The sequence below is a fragment of the Aythya marila genome (assembly GCF_965140915.1).
Source record: "Aythya marila genome assembly, chromosome: 9".
Classification (NCBI taxonomy): domain Eukaryota; kingdom Metazoa; phylum Chordata; class Aves; order Anseriformes; family Anatidae; genus Aythya; species Aythya marila.
Window position 1 is genome coordinate 8375264 of NC_139050.1, and position 13637 is coordinate 8388900.

General features: G+C 50.1%; 2 protein-coding genes and 1 long non-coding RNA gene across 7 annotated transcripts in view; 1 reads left to right on the plus strand and 2 right to left on the minus strand.

Moving 5' to 3' along the window:
* Window positions 1-12734, plus strand: part of LOC309881457 — a 77141-nt gene extending 64407 nt beyond the window's left edge. For 2 of the 3 annotated variants that reach the window (XR_014318129.1, XR_014318131.1), the window contains 3 exons: window positions 6632-6760; window positions 8387-8591; window positions 10818-12734. This is a non-coding gene — a long non-coding RNA (uncharacterized lncRNA). The remainder of the gene's footprint in view (window positions 1-6631; window positions 6761-8386; window positions 8592-10817) is intronic. The other variant, XR_014318130.1, reaches the window with a different exon arrangement.
* The window catches only part of LOC309881454 (G-protein coupled receptor 35-like), a 46470-nt gene that overhangs the window by 2910 nt on the left and 29923 nt on the right, over window positions 1-13637 (minus strand). The window contains exon 1 of one of the 2 annotated variants that reach the window (XM_082767433.1): window positions 597-1058. The exons of the other annotated variant lie outside the window; for it this stretch is intronic. The gene's annotated coding sequence lies outside the window, so the exon portion shown is untranslated. Of the gene's footprint in view, window positions 1-596; window positions 1059-13637 lie in introns of those variants that run through there. 2 annotated transcript variants of the gene reach the window in all.
* LOC309881455 (G-protein coupled receptor 35-like) lies at window positions 2137-8388 on the minus strand. 2 transcript variants are annotated; one of them, XM_082767436.1, is made up of 2 exons: window positions 7176-8388; window positions 2137-3489 (listed from the first exon to the last, which is right to left on the minus strand). In XM_082767436.1, the coding sequence occupies exon 2, from the start codon at window positions 3450-3452 to the stop codon at window positions 2520-2522; it is 933 nt and encodes a 310-aa protein (XP_082623562.1). In that variant the 5' UTR covers window positions 3453-3489; window positions 7176-8388; the 3' UTR covers window positions 2137-2519. The 2 variants fall into 2 exon arrangements, with proteins under 2 accessions (XP_082623562.1, XP_082623561.1); XM_082767435.1 differs by lacking the exon at window positions 7176-8388 and adding an exon at window positions 4248-6759.

Sequence of the window (13637 nt, forward strand, 5' to 3'; positions counted from 1 at the left end):
GGAGCCGGATCCAGCAATGTCAGAAGAAAGTTCAGCACCTGCCTGAGCACCAGAGCTGGTGTAGCATTACAGAAATACCAGGACATTGCAATTTTCAGGGTGGAATTAATGAAAGGACTACCATGCAACCAGTGTCCTGTTTTTCCTGAGCTGCCAGCTTCCCAGGTCCTACCACATCCCCTCCAGCTGTTCCCTGCCAGCCTACTGCGACCACCCTGCAGTGGCAAAGCCACTCTCTGCATGCACAGAGCTGCCCCAAGTAGCAGCTGAACCCCTCAAATCCCTCACGAGCCTGCTGAGCCTGCAATGATCTCCCAGGTCTCCTGCTTTGGCATGCCTGGAGCAGTGTCCCTATGCTTGCAGCAGGTGCACAGTGAGAGGCACTGGTACAAGCCCACAGCAAGGGATGGAAACCTCCCTGAATAGCACATGTGGGTGCCAAACAGCAAAGCACAACATCTGTGAAGGCAGGAGGAAGCCAAGGCAACTGCGTGCCAATGTATGATATCAAGGACAGCGCTGGGTAGCGCTTCATTCCCGAGCTGAGGAAACAGAGCACACTGCCACACACCTGTGCAGGAAGAATGAAAAGTTACCTGCTTCTTGTGGGGCTGCCTGCTGGGTTTGGTCCTTGGGAAGGTCGCAGTGGCAGAGATCTGCCGAGGCTGTGGGTGCAGGATGATGCTCTGTGCAGGGCACGGCCACCCAGGAGGCTGCTGACAACAGCTCAGAAGAGCTGAAGCACAGCAATGAACTCTTGTTCTCCAAAAGTGCTTAATTTATTACCTCCTCTTTGGGACAGTCAAATCTCTGGTGCCCTCTGTTGTTCCTCTTGCATCTGCTCAATGCTTCACCATTGGTTTCTGCACCCAGCCTACGTGCCCTCCGTCCCACCCTCCCACCCCACCCAAACAAGCAATTAAAATTTAATATTTTCAGTTGTGGGAAAACAAATCCTTTCTAAAATCAAACCCGTAATGGTTGCAAATTGCCCTTCTGGCAGCAAAAGGACCCCCCGGGAGCCCAGCATCCCGTGCAGCCTCTAGTGCGGCCATGGAGCGAGCCCTGGGCAGGTGGCACGGGGGGCAGCAGCTTTTCGGGGGGGGGAGGCACGTTGGTTCCTGCACCCCCGTGGTGGTGGGCCGAGGGTGAGGGTCCAAGCGTGCTTCTCTTTGGTTTCTTTGCATGATGGGGGGCAGGTGTGACAGGCCTCTGCCCTCTAAATGCTGCTTATTGGTGTCATGGGAAAGCCCCTGCCAGTAGTGACAGTCTCCACCAAGACTCGGACAAGAGAGAGGAAAGTGAACTGTAGGTGTGAGGAACGTGTCACGACCTTTGGAAGCTTGTTTAACAACATCCTCGGGGTATTTTTACAGTCTTTGTGATGACTTCATGGGCCTTTAGCATCCGTCAGTCCTGCAGGGGAGGTCTGACTCTCAAATCCAGTCACCTACACCGCCGCGTGTGCCTAGCTCTCATAAGGCACTGCCTGGGCAGCCCGTGGCAGCAGGGTTAGGGATTTAAGTATTTAGAGAGAAAAAAGCCCAGTCCTAAGCAGCATTTAAGCAACATGCTGGGGATCATCCCCCTCCCTGTCCTCCCCACTGACTTTTCTATGCTGCCGACTCATAGGACAACCACATTTCACCCACAGGAACTTCAGAGGTGGCAGCGTGGGTAGGCTGCAGAAACCTGGACACAGCTGGGACCCCTCTGCTGCTGCCAGGGACCTGGGGACCAGCCTGGTACCACAACACAGACCCAGGGAAAAGCGGTGCCTGGGTGGTGAGGGTCCAGGCAGGGCTCAAAGGGCCCCTTTCTCCCCAGAGGTGGGGAGCAGCATCCCCCCAGGGACAGCTACTGTAAGGCTGGGGCTCAGGAGGGGAGCCAGCAGGAGAACCCCAGTCTGAGATCTGTGCTCTGTGCCTTTATGGCAGTGGCCATGGCTTGTTTTCATCCTTAAAGTGCTGCTGCACATCTGTCTGACCGGCCAGCTTGGAGGGGGTGAGCAATCAGCGGAGTCTGGGCTGTTTTGTAGGTGCATGCACTTAGGCATACAGTGGTACCACCTGAATGCCCTCACCCCAATGTGGTAAAAATAAATTGGCCTATTCTAATAAGGTAAACAATCTGAAATGCACAGTGGGGTAAAGCACTATGCATTATATTGTGCCGGCAATAAGGTTAAGTTGTCTTTAGCTGCAAAATGAAATAAAATAGGGTGACACACTTGGTCACCTGTCTCCCTGTAAGAGTAACAGATAGGTGCTAGAAGGAAGCCGTGTTACCGAACAGCTGTCACATACTTGCTTTTACACCTCTGTATGAAACAACTTATTTGTTTAATAGCCACGTAGAATTAAAAATTACAAATAACTTGGTAATGATAGACATAACAAAGCTGTCCCTGGAACGAAAGGGCAATGCTTATCCCAGTAACACTGAAGCTGTACGTTCTCTTGGCATTGCATTTTTTTTGGTGGTGGTGGTGGTTTGGTTTGTATTCTTCTTCCTTTCCTTTAGCAAGTATTTATCTGCAAGGATTGGGTTTGATTTGTTTTGTCAGTGCTGGATTTAGGCAGCAGAATGGCTTCTTGGAATTCCTTGGTCACGAAGTAGTAGCAGACGCTGTCCAGGCAGCAGTTGGACGTGGCAATGCACCTCGTCAGGGCAAAGAAGTCCATCATGACCTGCCTCAGGAAACAGCTAGTTCCAACATACTCCATTATGAACCTGAAAAGTACCCCAAGGTAGGCTGGCAGAAAACATATTAGAAACACAATCAGATTTGTATAAATAATGTAAAGAGCTTTCTGGATTAATTTCTCTTCCATTGAATTTGTCTTCAGCTGTCTCTTAAGCTTCCTGATGATTTCTATGGAACAAAAGGTCAAGGTTGCTAATGGAAGAGAGAAAACGAAGAAAGTGGACAGCAGGGTCTGAGCAATGGGTATGGTGGCATCTTTCTGAAAACAGAAAGTAGCATGTCTCTTTTGAAATCTTAAGGTTGCACCGATGATAACAGAGACCCACAGAAGCCCACAGAGAAGGGCAGCTTTTGATGGAGACCTGCAGGTCCTAGCTTTCAGGGGGTACTTTATGGCAATGTATCGATCAATGGAGATAAATGAAACGACATAGATGCTCACTACCATGTTGATAAAATACATTGCCTCTATAAACTGGCAGAGTTCATCTCGGACTGACTTATTCCAGATCAAATAAGCCATGAAAGGCAAGATGCAGATGATGAAGCAGTCAGCAAAAATTAAATTGATTGTGTACACCCTGGTTTCCGTCCACTTCTTTATTTTGCAGAAGAACACCCACAGAGCAAGGGCATTAAATATTGATCCAAAAGAGAAAATGATGATATACAGAGCAAATTCAGTGAGACGGACGTGGCGATTCACTTCTATATCTGTTACACTGCAGTTGTTGGACTCATTCATTGTCCTGGTGTGTGGATGGCATGTGATGTTATGAGACCTGAAATGGGGAAAAAATGGTTAAGACTTTTCTCCTACCTCTTAACAGATGCATGGCTTCTATAAACAAAAGGTATTTATTTAAATATTTACACTGTTATGAATGTGAATTTGAGTCTACATACACAGCTGTCTCAGACAGCCTGTAACTGGGATGCATCCTTGCGTCAGGCTCTGTTTATGCTTACTCAGTTTATGAGTAAATATCTCAGGATGCACTTCCAATAGGACATGGCAGGCAGCCCCTATTAAATAGTGGACTCTCAAGTAGGAGAGGGGAATAGCACTCAGACTAGAACCCATGGATAGCGGGGGCATGCTGTGACAATGTGAGCACTAATTCTTTAAGCCAGTCTGTGCAGATGAGGCAAAAAGACTCAACTTGGTTTTGAGCTAGGCAGGGACTGCAGCAACCAGTGCTAAAGTCTAGCATAATCCATGAGCAACACCTCTTCTAACAGGTCTGCTGGCTTCGGAGGCAAGGGGTAGACTTGGTGGGCACCATCATGTTCTGGCCCTTATTGGGCAGGTTTCTGTGCCTTTGGGTTGCCTTGCAAACCTGGTGCTCCTGCTCCAAGCTGAGGAAAACAGAGCTGAATCTGAGTCCTTCATCCCAGAGGCATGCTCAAAACCCTACAGGCATGAGTGAGACACGCTGCTCTCCACCTCCTTGGCAAGGAGGGAAAGATTAACATAATTTTAGGCCCATTCATTCCAGGAGAGAGTACGAGTCTACAGATATAAAGCAGAAAGACTTACCCAAAAGAGGAAGCACTGGTGCAGAACAAGGAGCTGCAAATAAGGGCTTTATAGATGGTTCCTTCTCAAGGTAAGCATCCAGGCTGCCTTGTGAAACTTGTAAGCAGTAGGTCCTGAGCCTCTGTCACACCAGCTACTAGATGCTTCACAAGAGCATTGGTTGTGTGAAGAGTATCAGGGGCTGATAAAAATCAGTTTTTATCACGCTCCATCCTGTTCAGAGTAGCTCTGTGCAATGTGCACCTATTCTCTGAATTGGTGATTCTGGGCATGTCACTGAATTTCTGCTTGCATCTTGATGTACACTGGAAAGAATGCAACTTTTTGATTTCAAGTATTTCCCACTCTAATGGGAGAGTGGAGGGGTGAGGAATCTGGTGGAATCCTGCAGCTCTCAGAGAAGCAGGGGGACACCACGATGAAGACACCTGGTTAAGCAGTTAGTTGCCTGTGCAAGCCATGCAGACCTTGTGGTCAGATGGTAAGGACACTGCCTCCAAGGTCAGGCTTCAGCTCTGCTGTATCTGATTGACTCACAAATAACACAGATGCTGGGGGGTCAGACAAGTGTGATGGACACCAGCAGACATTAATGTGACTCCTGCAGAGAGCTCTCAGCTAATTGCTGCATGCTGAGGTCTGGGTGTCCCAACACACCTCGCTGCTTGCAGCCTGCGCCCTGGGAGCAAACTGCTAGGTGTCACCCAAGGAAAACCTCTCTGAACCACATCAAGTAGCAGCAGGGAAACACCTTCATCCAGGGATAAAGCTGCCACGCCCCTAAGCTCACTACCTGCACGAGCAGTAAGTGGCTTTGCTGGTGTGGCTGATGCCCAGGTTGCTTTGCACTGACCCTGGTGCTGCCACACCACTAGCAGCAGCTGAAGTATGATGTAGGCAAACTGCTGGTGTGCTCTGCAGTGTGAAAGGGCTCTGGCAGACATCGGCTTTGGTGCTCAAGGTGTGGCCCAATTGCAGTTCCCAGCATCTGCTATCTGCCCTGCAGCTCAGGGCTTGCAAGTGCTCCCTGCCAGGAGGAACTCGAAGGCTGGCGGGGAAGAGGGAGGAAACAAGCAGAGGGTTTTAAAGCAGGTCAGGCAGCACAGATAGGATATGGTTGAACATTTTGTGTCTTCAAGGAGATGCTGTTTGATAAGCTAGCATATCCTGTGGCTGGTGCAAATGCTTAAGTGAGGCCAGAGGAGATGGCTGCAGTAACAGAGCAACCTGCAGTTGTGAGAAAAGGACAGAGAGAGCTGTAAAACAGCAGCTCAGTGCTGCTGGAGGACCAGGAGCAGGATGGGGCTGGAAGGACAAAGCCACCGGTACAGTGTAGCATGTCCTCCAAGGTTTGCAAAGAGCTGGTCAGCCTCTGTCCCCCACCATGGGAACTGGTGGCTGCCTGGGGAAGAAGGCCAGAGCTGGCCTAATTTTTCTCCAGCTCCTTCCAGACCTCAAACAGGGAGCTTGGAGGAAGAGAAGTGAGTCGGAGGCTGGAGACCCAGTGGGTGTCACAGCAACACTGGAGTGGCCAGCACCCAGCGGAATGCCTGCAGAGAAGCAGCAGCACTGGAGCATGCACCCTTGCATGTAAAATCCTCCTTCCTTCTTGCAGGGGGTGCTCAGAAGTAAGTGGGTAGCACAGGAGCAAAGGGTAAATGTGGTGGATGAAATGAGTAAAGACAGCACAGGGGCTGAGGGGGGGTCTGCTGGGGTGGGTGAGGAAGGGACCTGGGACCGGGCAGAAGGAGAGAAAGAAGGAAAATGGGATGGGAAGGGTAGGGTGCAGCTCAACCTCTGCTACACCTCTGCCTTCGTGGGAGAATGGATGATAAACACAACTGAAAGCAGAACTGTCCACATCTGCAGCAGCTGCCCTGAATAGGACCAAGTCTCCTGATAAATGGGATGAGTAGCTGTCAGCAAAGATTTAAGAAATATGCTACATGGGCAGGAGGCTAGACTTGGCCTGGACAGCACTTCAGAAGGGTGCTGATGTAACCTGGGCACTGCAGGGAGGGAAGAGTGGCCAGAAGGAATGGAAGAGCCCTAGTTGAGGGTCCTGCCCAGCACTGAGGTGCAGGGATTTTCCTCTCTGTTTCAAATAGCGTAAAGAAACCTGGGCACTGCCTGAACTAACCCTGTTGTTCAGAGCTCTCTCAAACACGATAAGCTGAGGCACAAAACTCTTACGAAACCCGTATTCTTTCAGGCTTATCTCTCAGCACATCCCTTGACCTGAAGGGCTGGGCATGTGACTGCCTTCTTCTGCAGCAGTAGAAAAGCACATCAAAACCTGTGCTTTGCTCTGCAAGAATGGTCTTGAGGACGGCCACCTGTAGTTGTTATTTAACTCTGGAAGTCATTTTTTTTTTGACATTTAGACTAGTTCTGATGCCTCCTGCCCAAGATGGAGAAACTAATAGTCCTTTCCTCCCCACCTCCTCATCCTCTGTGACTTCACCAACTGGTTGTGAAGTGCCCAAACTGGTCCATGAAAAGGATGCTGGGAGGTAAGTCAAACCAAGGAAAACAGCAAGGTGGTCATCCTAAACACAGAACTGCTTCAAAAGACCCTGGAAGGGGATGCAAGGGTTCATTTAGACAGGAAAACAAACAAACAAACAAACAAACAACAACAAAAACAACACTTCTGGAATCACTTATCTCCCATGGTGGGAAGAATTTAGTTTCCAGCTGCCAGATGCTGTTGGAAAGTAACGTGCTGTGATCTTCCTGAACACCCCAGAGTAAGAACAGAGAAGTCTCAGCAACAGCAACCTGAACAGGTCCCCACAGGAGGGACTGCACTAGGGTGGCAAAATGCATCCTCCAAAGGGTGCCTCCTCCACATCCTCCCAGCCACAGCAGGCTCCTGAGCAGCAGTTCATGCAGAGCAAGAGAGAAAGAAGCAAAAAGTGATGTTACCTGTGGGTTTAATGCCACAAAATCAGCCGCAGGTCCCGCTGGCAGCAGGGCATGTGGGGTGTGCGCATCCCTGCCTGGAGGAGCAGCGTAGGAGGCCAGGCACAGGCTGCACAAGGGCAGGTGCCTGCACCAAGGGCTCACAACTACTTGAAGGCTTCTATAGCACCTCCTCCTGCTGCGTGGGAGAGGATCTTATGTCAGCTTGGTCCTGAACATCAGACAACCTGCTGACCAAAGGTCTGCAAGGCTTTCCAGTGTGGGCTCCATGCTCATTCTGCGCTGCCTAAAATGCTGTGCTCACTGGCTAGCGGGGATACTGGGTGAGTGCAGAGCTGAAATGCTGTGATCAAACCTTAGCTAGACAAAACCAGGAAGCTACAGCGAGCTATAGCTAGCTCGCTTGTGCAGCTGGATGTGCACTGAATTGGAGGAGGGAGAGAGGGCTGTAAGCCCCAAAGGGCTCGCTAATAGGCTATTTAGCTGGTGTGGATAATCACTGTGCAATAGAGCTGGCAGGGAGCTGTCTCACCCATAATCAGTGTGTAGTAGAGCTGGTAAGGAGTTGATCACTGCCCGCTGTAATGCCTTACAAGCTGCTTTATATGTGGTCAGTCCCCAGCCTGGTGTCTGGGGTTGTTCCTCCCCAAGTGCAGGACCTGGCACTTCCCCATGTTGAGTCCCATGAGGTTCCTGCTGGCCTGTTCCTCCAGCCTGTCCGGATACCTCTGAATGCTGGCACATCCCTCCTGTGTATCAGCTGCTCCTCTTGGTTTTGTGCCATCTGCAGACCTGCTGAGGGTGCGCTTTGTCCCAGCAGCCAGGCTGCTATGGTTTGGCATCTTCATAACTTGGCCCAGCTTTGACCTCCAAGGGACCTCCCTGTGGACTGGCCTCCAGCTGGTCTCTGTGCTGCTCACCGCAGTGCTTGGAGCTCAGCAGCCCAGGCAGTTTTCAGTCCAGCTCACGGCCCATTTCTCTAGACCACACTTTGCCATTCTGCTTACGAGGCCATCACAGGAGACAGAAAGGCTTTCAACACTGAAGTTCAGAGCAAGCACTGCCACTGCTGGCTCCTCACGTCCAATAGCATGTCACCTACTCAGATGTGGCTATCTATGTGGTTATCAGGCATAGTTTTGTAAAACCAATCACCTTCTTGTCCTCAGTAGGTTTTGAAATTATTTACAAGATGATTTCCTCTGTCTGCTTAGCAGAGATTAGGGTGAGATGGACTGTGGTTCTCCGGATGCTGTTTCCTGCCTTTCCTGGAGAGAGGGAGAGCATTTGAGTAAGCCAGCAGTGCCAGAGGGAAGAGCACACCAGGACTGCCTGCTCACATGCACACCTGGATGGAAAAGGAGAGGAGAAGAGCAGCAGAATAAAATACCTTTGGGCAGGGAAGAAGAAAGGAACAGGGTAAGCTTTCCTGTGGAAAATGCCAACTCCACCTCTACATGCTGCTGTTCCCAAAAATCTGGGTATGGTGCAGTACTTTGTGCCTGGGACAGGAGCAGCTACAAACAGAAATGCTGCACCTTAGTGTCTGCGTGCTGCAGCCTCTTGACGCTGTGGAGTATTTGCGGTGACAGAGGGGAAGCAGAAAGGAGGTGACACTGGTAGATAAGGTTGTGAGCTCTGAACTGCTGAGAGGAAAAAAGCCACAGGCTGGTGGGGAAGCGGACAAGTAACAGCTCCCCACGGCTTTGTGAGAAGTGATGCTTCAGGGTAACAGTGGCCTTCAACGTCATAATGGAAAGGCTGCAGTGGAAACCATCACAGCAGGGTGTTTCCCTTCCAGGGGAAACTTGCAGATAAGCGTGTTGGTGTCCACAGGGTGATAAGATGGTGTGGAGATGAGTCCCATCAGTGCTGGCTCTGCAGAATCCCGGCTGCCGCTCCAGGGAGCCAGGCTGCCCCTGCCTGGGGGGGTCACACCCATAGCCCTGTCGTGGAGACACTTCGGGGGGCACAAAGGGGCGCTGCTGTGGTGGACAGGGCCAAAATCACCCCTGGAGCTCCTCTTCAGTTCTGCTCAGCTCACCTTCCCGGCCTGCCTGCCAGTTATGTGTGTGAGGACACCTCTGTCTCAGCACTGCCAGGATGAGGACACAGGGCCTCCCGGGCAGCATTCGGCAGCACAGCAAGTTGTTCTGCCAAAAAGCCTGAGTGGGACCAAGAAACAGCCAGCTTGCCCCACATACGCATCCTCAACCACGTCCTGTCGCTTCAACTCGACTGACAGAACCGGGCTGCAGCGAGCAGCTTGCCCCAGCCGTGCCCACCGTCTGTCACTCCCACAGAGGTCCCCTCCCCAGACAGGTGGGCACAAGTGCTCTGGTTTCTCCTGCTCCCTGTGTTTGTGGGGAAATTGAAGCCGTCAGCCTCAGCCCTCCCCATGCCGATGGTGCCCATGCTCATTCCGACATGCGTGCTTGTTTGTGGCCCTGCCGTGCGAGGCAGGATGGGGGGAGCGGTGACTCACGAGTCACAGGGCTGCCACCCACCTACATGTCTCACCGCATGGCGGTGGCCTCGAAGCTGCTGTGTAATGGGGCCGCCCACATGGTGGGTGCCTGGCCTAGTCACGAGTTCCCCTGTGGGGCTCTGAAGGCAGTTTGGGGCAGGTGGGGGCAGAAACGCAGTCCCTAGTGAGACATGGTGCTGTTCAGGGCCAGGGGACGACGCACCCCTGTGTGAGCAACCTGTCTGGGCCACATGGCAGCTTTGGGTGTTGGGAAGAACAGCTTTGGGCTGAGGAGGAGAGCAGAGAGCAGGGTCTTTGATACTGACTTTGCAGTGGCTGGACTGCTCTGCTCTATGCCAGCTACCTGTGAAAGCTCTCCCGGTAGTCTGGAGGATGGGTCGCCTCCTGCCCACACCAAGCAGGGCAGCACTTTCAGCAAGTCCTGCCAGCGCTCGGCATGGTGCCACAGGACAAGGCTCAGGCAAGCTTCACCAGGAGCAGTTTGCCTGCTCCAGCATACAGGGAACTTCAGTGCATGAAATAAAACCAGGAAAATCCACCTCTTGTTTTCTCTGGGGGGTGAGGGGAGCTCCTCAGTTCATCTGTACATTTTCTTGGCATTTTTCATCAGTTTCCTACCAAATCCCAGCACAGGAAATTGCTAAACTAACAGATTAGATCTGTTTGTGTGTTGCTAAAATACAATGCTCTGAACGGGACTAGACTGTGTGGTTTTAGCTGTGGTGTTAAATGGGAGGAACGCCTATATGGGATGATGCAAACCTTCTTGTAACAAATTGGGTGACCTTTGAGGGCACCATTTAAGAACTAACATACTCTTAGTGTTTTTGTTTTGTTTTGTTTTTAATTGTTATTTTTCCCTCTCCACTCCTCAACCATGTGTTTATAACCTGAAAGGTCACTTTGCAGTGTAGTCATTTAGTTGTGGAGGGACTTCAGCCTGAAGGGCACTGATGATCTGTCCTCATATGCGTGGAAGTCACACCTAACAGTAATTCAGGATGGAGGCACTTGAGTGATGCATTGTTACAGCATTAGACAGGTGGGGTATGGCTGCAGCTGCCCCCTGAACAAAGCATAGCTGGGTTTACAAACAGGGATCTCCTTACATCTGTGTGTCACCCACTAAAAACACTTCTGACTCATTTTGCTTCCAGGTGCCCTGTTCCAGGCTGGTGACAGCTGATGAGCTCAAGAGATCCAGCAGATTTTTCTTCCTCTTTCTCTCAATTGCATGACAAAAATAAATAAATAAATACATAAAATACTAAAAATCAGCTCCTCCTAAGCTGATTTCTCCTCAGCCTCGGAGGAGCAATCACTCCTACAATACAGCCCATGTGAGGACTAGAGGCTTCTGCTTATATTTTTGGACTTTGCTTATGGTTGCTGTCTTCTGAGCATGACTGGAATGGAATACACTGAAAGACAGATAGACTTAAAAACAAAGGTGTCCTTAAAGCTCAGTGCCCTCTGGATTCATTGCCCTCATCATCCTATGACCATTTTTTCCACTTGTGTTCCAGACTACATGACACCGTGGTTTGACGGGTGAACCCATGCAGCTGAGCTGTGAGGTTCCCCTGCCATCACAAACATGGCTCTGCTCGCGCATCGGGCCCCGAGGCAGCGGGCCCACCCGCAAGCAGAACAGAACAGAGAGAGGCAGTGCAGGAAAATATATCTAAAGTTAATGATGTAGGGCCACTTTCTCATTCTCAAAGTCACCACGTAGGGTCCCCATGTCCTACAGTGGTCCTGTCTTCACAGACAAATGACCCTACCCTGCGTACAGGTGCGCGTATTATTCATGTAGTGCATTGTTAAACTGCACAACTCATTGCCATGGGAGGCCAGCTGCAGGAAAGCAGCCAGGTTCACAGAGGCTGGGGGGAAGATGTGCCAGCATAGCCCCCAAGACCACACAACTACCAGAAATGGCAGCTGAATTTTATTTAAAATTTTAATTAAAAAAATAATCTGAAGAATTGACACCTTCTCCACTTCAGTCACTTTGTTCTGTTTTTCATAAACATGCACGTTTTTTAGAAAGCAAGTTACTACATCAATTAAGAACTAGCAATACAACAGCAAAGGAGAGGTGACAGACTGGATTCAAATCCATCACACAGCATTCATGAAAGGTAATGATGCTTCAGTACCAAAAAGCTGCTCTACATTGCAAAGCCCTAAAAGGATTTGTGAACAAACATTTCATCTGACAACAACCATCCTGAAATGAAAAAAAAAAAAAAAGGAATATAGTTTAATATTAGTTTAATAAAGGAAATTTTAGGAATAACTCACTCATGCTTTGATTCAATATTTTCAGAAGGCCCAGTGAACTAAGTGACCATGGAGAGCAAAGTTTGTTAGTGCCAAGTTATGTTTTACTCTCTTTTCCATTACTGTTAACCAGAAAAGAAACATTTCTGCTGGAGAAGTGAGCCTCGCACAGGAAGGTAGCAGATAAGCTAAAAATTGTGGAAGTACATGAAAAAAAAGGTAATGAGGGTGCCCATGTTAGCAATAGGGTGGTGACGTCCGAGCTGCTGTCACGCAGAGCGCTGCCTGCACACCAAGCCACAGCTGGTGCTGGTGCCCTTGACAGGCTGCACCAAACACCAGTGGGGACAGGGCAAGGGTGCCTTTTGGTGAGTGTCCCCAGGCAGCCAGGGACAATGAGGCAAGTGCCACCAGGGTAGACCATGGAGGAGGTGATTCTCACCTGGTTCCCCAAATGCCATGGGTGACCTGTGCTGGTGTCACTACAATACCCAGCACCTAAAGTCCCATCTGGGCTCAAGCATGCCAGGGGTTTCTAAACCATATGCATGAGCTGTGCCCAGCACAACAAGGGAGCTGGCAGCAGGGTGGATGTGACAGGATTGTGCTGAGGGTCTTTGGCACGCTGTTATCCCTTCTCTATTAACACACAGATAATGTCACAGCACACGAGCGCTGCAAGCACCTGTCCCAGCTATGGTGAAGATCCCTGTTTCATTGAGGATTACATGGCCAAATACTTGATTTCTACCAGAGATACATCAACTACGTCAATAACGTTACACAGCTACCAGGTAGGTCTGAATGACACCAGCCAGTGATGGCAAATGGTTATTTCCTTCCTGTGCATGCTACTTAACATTCAGTAAAAACAAACTGTGCAATGGGAACAACCTGAAAGCAAACAGGCACTACCCCGAGCCTGCTGGGTGGTATGAGATTAAGATCTGTGCATGCATTGGTGTAAAGTGCAGTATGTCAGAGATTGGATTGCCTGCTAACCTTTGCAGGACTGCCTTTTAGATTCAAAGATCAAGTTCATGTTTTCTCTGCTTTTCAGCACAGGAAAACACATGAGCGTGTATATAAATATCAACCGTTCCCTCTTCCGGAGCTGTGTGGACATACTGCACTCAGCGAGTAATGCAGAATAGCAAAGAGCATGAACCTGGCAGAACAGCAGACTCTGGGAGACAGGTACACTTCTCCCTTGAATGGACTGGAAGTGAGGAAAATGTGATTTGGAAAGTTCAGCTCCAGGCTCTGCCAATGTAAGTTTAGGTTGAACTCGGACGTTTTGACTTCCAGCACCCCACTGCTAAAACCCAGGTGAGGGAGCGGAGCCACTAGCAGAGCTCCCACAGAGTGTGCACAGGTCGACAGCGAGGGGTTTTCACTCTCACCCAGTCACTGGCTTCTCTGCACCATCCCACCAGTTGTCAGTGGTTACAAAAACTGCTGACCTCACGCCACAGGTGGTCTGCTCTCCCTGCTCCTGCATGCCCTAAAAACGTGATGGTTTTGTCAAAATACCCTCCACGGGCCTCTCACAGGAAGAACTTTGTGAATTCTAGACAGAAGAAACAAAGTTCAGGCAGGAGATTTGACCCCGAAGACGCCATCCCGCTTGTAGCGGCTGCGGGAGAACAAAAAAAACATAACACTGAGCTGGGTCCCAATGAACAAGGAAC

What these genes read in the sequence shown, in the direction of transcription:
- LOC309881455 (XM_082767436.1), bottom strand. Translation starts at nt 3,452, where the DNA reads ATGAATGAGTCCAACAACTGCAGTGTAACAGATATAGAAGTGAATCGC.